This window comes from Syngnathoides biaculeatus, chromosome 23, assembly GCF_019802595.1.
Source record: "Syngnathoides biaculeatus isolate LvHL_M chromosome 23, ASM1980259v1, whole genome shotgun sequence".
NCBI classification, from domain to species: Eukaryota; Metazoa; Chordata; class Actinopteri; order Syngnathiformes; family Syngnathidae; genus Syngnathoides; species Syngnathoides biaculeatus.
Window position 1 is genome coordinate 12,760,885 of NC_084662.1, and position 6,772 is coordinate 12,767,656.

Below are 6,772 nucleotides of genomic sequence, written 5' to 3' on the forward strand. Positions count from 1 at the left end.
ATAAAGTAGCTTAAATGTACTAACTGACCCATATTTTCTTGACAAATGACAAGCTCAAAGTCACACCACTAATAAATGTATTGAGACCATAAGGCCTCGGTATCATATTTTTTTTTAATACTCCCTGGTGTGGTATTAAATAATGACCCTCTACTAACTCATCTCACCTTTGATTTAAAAATGTGTTTGTAAAAAGGAAGGAAGTTTGTTCTTCCTGGAGATCTACAAAGACCAAACCGTCTGATTTCCTCACTTCTTTGACAAAAAAAAAAATATATAACCATTTTTTGTAATAAAAGCAGTTTCCGTTCACACAAATCTCAGAAGTTTATCTATTACTCTCATTACTTCCCCAGAAACTCGCCATCTTCAACTGTAGCATTCCACCAGCTCCAAATCTGTGCTTACGCTGTGATCTAAATGCAAACGTCGTCTTAACTTGTAGGTAAATGTAGACTGCAATTAAGTGTCGGGAAGAATCGTTTTTGGTGCGCAACATGAGCGTTTACGTTGCGCACCAAAAACGATCATTCGCGATCACATTTGAACAACACGTAAAGAGGAAAAAGTCAATTCATTCCAAATGGGAAATGTGATCACAACAACCACAATAGGCAGAATTCAAGTGTAAAAAAAAAAAATAAATGAAAAAATTTTAATAAATAAATAAATGCTTAGTTGTCACCTCCCAGGTGTTAGCGAGTGTATTTGTATGATTTTTGGGGATGCCCATTACATGCTGTGATGCATAAACCAGCGTCGCACAGTGGAACCTTTAGAAAGAGAACACAAACTGTCGCAATGCCAGTTGAGTGCCAATTTCACGTTTTTCCCAACTGTGAAATATTTTCAGCATCATTGTACAGATGACTAAAAACAAGATGACCACTCTTAATAAAATGCAAAACCAACAACTGCTTGGAAGGTTGATGGCGGTTCCATTCCCTTAATTCACGCAACTTACAGTGTATATTGTTGCGCTATTTTCACATTTGCAAGGGTTGATGCTGAGCCGTTTTTTGGCCTAAATGTTGCACACAAAAAAAAAAAAAAAGTGGCAAGTGAACTCTTGTGAGGCACGCTTGACTACATGCATCAGGGTTGGGGGGGGGAACGATGACGATTCTAAGGGCCAATGACTGACAGGGCCCTGGAAAATTGCACTTTAAATGGGGCATTGAAGTGTAGAGGCCAAAAGATATTCCCTCCCCCCCCCCCCCACCCCCCAAAGAATCACAAATCCCTGACAGCACCTCTGGGTGCAAGGCGGATGTTTGAAGTATGCAAACTTTGGGAGGTCTACATTGTCTGAATTCCAACTGCAATGGGGACGTTTGACTACAGAAGTTCCACTTCAGCTCGGCGTCATTCTATTCTTCGTGTTCTCACGCCACAGCCGATGGACCTCTCCGACCTATCAATCACTCGTTCAATAATATCCAATCAGATAGCTGCATTGTCTTAACCCCTGGCTTGACACGCCCCTCTCGCCGTATTGTCCCACGAGCAATGCTGGTTGTCAGTAGCCCGCGCTTGGAAACGTTAATGTTATGAAGAAAATGGTACTCAAATGCGCTTGGGGAACGTACAATTCCGATGAACGATACCTTGCTAGGTTACAGGCAGCCCGCTTGATTCATTTTCCAAAGCCTAAAACACAGTTGGCGAACTGTCTATGATGGATTAAGGCTCGCAGAAAAAGTACTCACCCTGCTTTACATGCGCAGTACGATACTATTTTATTTATTATTTTACCACTATTTTATCCTGTTGGATTTCAATATGAAGTTTGTGAGGCGTCAAACTTTTTTTTTTTTTTTTTTTTTTTTTTTGCATCAATCGGCAACATTTCACTAACTCTGACATTGCGTCCTGCTCTGTCCAAAATCTTAATTCTTTGTACATATCCTTGTGTGAAATACTCAAGACCTCCCTGTAGAACTCTCTTGGACAGGTCCAACGCATTTGGCAAAAAAAAAAAAAAAAAAAAACATACCCCAAAATTATCTGGAATACGCGATGGAGAATCGACTTCAAAACAAAATTCGCCATTTTTGTGGGACATGGCTAAGGGGGGTGGAGCTTAAGATTATCATTGGAAAGGTCCCGCATGACCTCATCGACTTTGCAGCAAAACAACTAACTTGTACCAAACAAAAAGGATGTTGTGGTGAACAACCACGTTCCATCCTACAGCACATCTCATAAAAGTGTGCCACATTTGATGCCATTTGACGTCAACGCACGTCTTTGGGGTCAAAGCAGCAAACGAACCGCGTGCCACTCTTCTCCGCCAAATAAATGAACCGCAGCGGGGCCACAGCGGCGGCACCTGCGCATGAATCGCGGCAGCGACGAGCAGAGCGAGGCGGAGGAGGCGCCGCTTCGCTGGGGTGCAGGGGGGGGGGGGGAGGACATCCTCCAGCTCCGTTCAATCAGGGAAGCGGCGGGACGGACCAAGGACAAACATCCGTCCATCAATCTCGCCGGGCCGCGAACACGCTCGGCTTCGGTAGTCTCACAAGAGCAATGAGAAAAAAAACACTAGGACACAAAAAGCTCAAACTATATGAGCCCTGCCGTGATTCTTCAAAAGCTTTGTCCCGCACATATCTACGACACGCACATCGGCGTGCGAGGCAGCGCGCCACGCCTCGGCTCCCTTTATGGCATTATACGACCCGGCAAAGGTGCATTAAAACTCTCATCCATCTGGGCAGGAACGTTCTGAAAGTCAACACGCCATTTTTCCCTGTGACATGACAAAGGCCTGCTTGATTCCCCCCCCCCACCCCACCCTCCCCACCTCGTAGCCTCTGCCCCTTCCTCTGAAAGATCTACTCAATTAGACAGATCTGATTACAGCGGGTCTCTTGGGGTCAGAGGGGATTTCTGCCGTTCTCACGTACGGAGTTGTCGTGCGGCTGCAGACGAGCAATTCAATCTTTTTTTTTTTTTTTTTAAATTTTTTTAAAAAACTGTTCCAGCATGGTTATGACTGCCTACGTCAGGCATACTTGATTAAGGCAAGCCATTAGGGATGCGTGTGTGTCCACTATATAGAAAAAAAAAAAAGGACAAACTCACTTTAGCCAGCAAAAAAAAAAAAAAAAAAAAAAGATGCCTTTGGAGATGAGAGCTTTGCATGTATGATATCATTCCAGAATAATCATTTAATCCTCTTGTTGTTTTTAATGTAATTAATAAAAGTCCCAGTGTATCTCGCCGGGAGATCTACTGCGGCACGAGGCAAATTTACAGATGCTCTCTGCGGCCCCCGTCGGAGGCTGAGTGGGTGCAGATGGACGCATCCCACGACGGGGTCAGAAAGAGCTTAATGCGAGGAGCACTCCGAGTGTGTGCGCGGACTGCATTAGCGACGCACTGACAACAATTCGATACGTGAGATGGGCTCGCTGTCAGATGACTCCGGCGCGTCACATTCGGAGCAATTAACAAAAAAGTAACGGTTTGACAGCAACGCATTTTAAACGGTTTTTATTAGGTTCTGTTACGAGTGGTACCCGTGCAGAGGCGGTCCTTGGTTTTCAAAGTTCCGTTCCCGCGGCGGCAACGTATTGTACAATTGGTACACGAGTCGGAACGGAGTTGGCTATCAATAACCTGTGCTAATGCACTAGAAGTCATATTTGCAGTACAAATATACTTGTAAAAACACTTCTCTGCCATAGATGGGGAAAAAATGGTGACTATGGTGCTAGCTGAAAGTGCATTTTTGTGCCGTATGATGTCATTCATAACCTCGAAAGGTCGTTTGGTGGGACTAACCCGGTCTTTACCTCACAAACACCAGCAAGGCCCGTTCAGCAAATGGATTCTTGTCCAAAATGTTCGTGTGTTTATGCCTCATCTTCCATTTTTTCTTGGATTGGATGTTAATTTTTCTATCTACATTGGCGGTAGCTTTTTTTTTTTTTTTTTTTTTTTTAAAGGGGTGTAATTGTGGTGGAACATCTGGTAAAGCGTTGGCCTCACAGTCCTGAGGACCTGGATTCAATCCCCGGCCCCACCTGTGTGGTGTTTGCATGTTCTCCCCCGTGCCTGCGTGGGTTTTCTCAGAGCGCTCCAGTTTCCTCCCACATCCCAAAAACATTCAACATCAATTGGACACTCTAAATTGCCCCAAGGTGTCATTTTGAGTGTGGCTGTTTGTCTCTACGTGCCCTGCGATTAGCTGCCAACCACTCCAGGTTGTACCCCGCCTCCTGCCTGCTGATAGCTGGGATAGGCTCCGGCACTCCCCGAGACCCTTGTGAGGATAAGCGGCAAAGAAAATGGATGGAGGGTGTAATTGTGATTATTGGACTTCTTCAGTACATGAATATTGCTGTTAAGGACCAAGACAAACGCGAGACGTTTGCAAATATATTCCCCACACTCCTGAAAACAATATGTACATAATTATTTTAAAATTGCCTGTTAATATTCTTAAATAATATAAATGAATAGCAATATCTTTAATTTATATCACACCTCTCAAGGGACTTGGCACTAACTGTACGAGGACACAGCTAAAAGCGGGGGTGCACTCTATACATATTTTGAAAATGAGAGTAGCCCATGTATCCGAGTAAAAAGTGATAAAATGGCTGACAGTAATTACTACCTTTGCTATTTTAGTCTTTTCAGGTTAAGTAGTAAAATACACATTGGCATCAAATTATCAATTATACTTATACTCTAATTTTTACTCGTGCCTTATTAGTAGCAGTGGACGTGTTGGGGGTGGGGGGAATCCGCAGATATGCATGAATAAGAGTATGCTCAACAAATTTGCTACCTCAGAATCATGATTTCTTGAAAAAAAAAGTGCATTTTGCATTAAAATGCAACATTAAGAACATCTTTTCTATGGCAATATTTAGTCAAACCACATTGACATCTTTCCTCAGCACCTTGTCCACTAGTTGACCTCGGATGGCCGTTTTTTTTTTTGGGGGGGGGGTGCGCACAGCCGAAATTGCAAGGGTGGCGGTTAGATTACATAACTGCGTTTGTGTTGCGTTTGGGATGCTTGTGCATGGCAGTGTTTGCACGGGCCTAAAGGGAAGACTTTTGACATGAGGGGAAGGGGGGGGGGGCGGAGGGTGCGTGGGACATGACACGCACCACACATGACCGCTCATCTCCATTACACTTGTGTGGGCTCATTGCAATAATCATAATAAAAAAATCAAGCCTCCATCGCTATGTACACAGCGTGCGCGTGCTGGTTCTGCAAAAACAAAAACAAAAAAAAAGACGAATCGAGCAGAATCCCGGTCCGGTGGAGAGTGTGCGCGCGCGTATGCATGTGAAAGCAGGAGGCGGCGTGCGTGTGCCGTGATTACGCGCCCGTGCCTCCTTCCTCAAATGAAAATGTGCAGCTGCCACACGGCGCGCACACTGCGGCAATACGGTGCAACATTAAAAAAAAAAAAAATAATGGAAAAAAAATGTAGAAAAAAAAAAAGATTCATCGGTGTACGGTTGCGTATTTACGCAAACATGCACGCAAGCAAGATCGGGAGGATATGATTAAAATGCACCGATGTTGCATTCACGTGCCCTTGGTTCCGGCGACGGATCAGATGGTCGTGGCGCGTGATTATAATGCAGATATCGCGTGCGGCAAATGTGCGTGTCCACGGTCCACGCGCTCACCTGTTTTGGTCAGCAGCGCCGACATGGTCCACGCCACGAAGAGGGCACTGCAGATGAAGCACACCTGTACAAAGAGCATCTCCCTCCTTTTGCGAACTTTAAAGATCTTCGCCATGATGCTCCTCTTCTTCTTCTTCTCGGGCGCCTTCACGCTGTCGTCCCGCTCCATGGCTCCTTCCTCCTCCCGTCGGCCACTTTGATTCCCTTCAATTTGATTATTTTTTTTTTTTTAATCTCTCGGTCGGCGTCCTTGAAAATAACCGGAGAGGAGGGCGCCCAGATCACCTCGTCTTCTTCTTTTTTTTTTTTTTTTTAAATATGTTTTACAAATAAACCCTGCCGAGATGAGGTCCTCATTTCAGTATTTAATTGGGTGAAGGGATAAGGCGGGGGCGGGCGGGCTCCCACTCCGGCGTGCACGTTGTCCCGTGGAGATGAGTGGAGTGAAGGTAAGGTGGCGGAGGGGGTTACCAAAAAAAAAAAAAAAAACCCCCCACGCACTCTCAAAAAGAAGCCCCCTTTCTCCGCCCGCTGTTGCTTTTGCGTCCAAATGCGCCGACGTCCCGTCATCAACCGTGGGCTCGCTCAGCTGCGTGGGGTGCGGGTCCACGCACCTGCACCTGATGTCCCCCGTGCGTGCGCGTGCGCGGAGGTTAATTGTCACACTCGGGCAGCAGCAGTCGTGCTCGTGCAGCAGAGTCAAACTCCGCCCCCCCCCCCTCCCCCGGAGCACTGTCCTCCTCCTCCTCCTCCTCCTCCTCCTCCCCGGCCCGACCTTCATCCACTCCCACCCTCACTCGCGATGAGACAAGTGGGCTCCTCCGGCGGCCGCGGCGCGCGCCAACTCGTCAATCAGCTGTCACGTTATTTTGCACCGAGTGATCAAAGCAAGGATTTTGGTGAGCCTCCTGTCGTGCCACTCGTTGCAAGGCAGCAAATCGTCCGTTGCTGTGTTTACGGTGTTATGAAACCTCGAGCCCAACACTCAGTGCTACGTTGAGGGGAAACTGGGGAAAAAAATGTGGAAATGCATATAAACCGCAAAAAGCATTGTTTTTTTTTTTTTTTTCAACTTTCAAAACTAAATAAAAAATTACTGTGCCCTCCA

The 6,772-nt window shown here is 45.9% G+C and overlaps 1 protein-coding gene across 2 annotated transcripts in view; it reads right to left on the bottom strand.

Annotated features, from left to right (window-relative positions):
* Nucleotides 1–6,323, bottom strand: part of slc24a4b (solute carrier family 24 member 4b) — a 35,070-nt gene extending 28,747 nt beyond the window's left edge. For both annotated transcript variants that reach the window (XM_061812779.1, XM_061812778.1), the window contains exon 1: nucleotides 5,665–6,323. In XM_061812779.1, the coding sequence (XP_061668763.1) occupies nucleotides 5,665–5,833 (169 nt within the window). In that variant the 5' untranslated portion in view covers nucleotides 5,834–6,323. The remainder of the gene's footprint in view (nucleotides 1–5,664) is intronic.
* Between the last annotated feature and the right edge of the window lie 449 nt (nucleotides 6,324–6,772).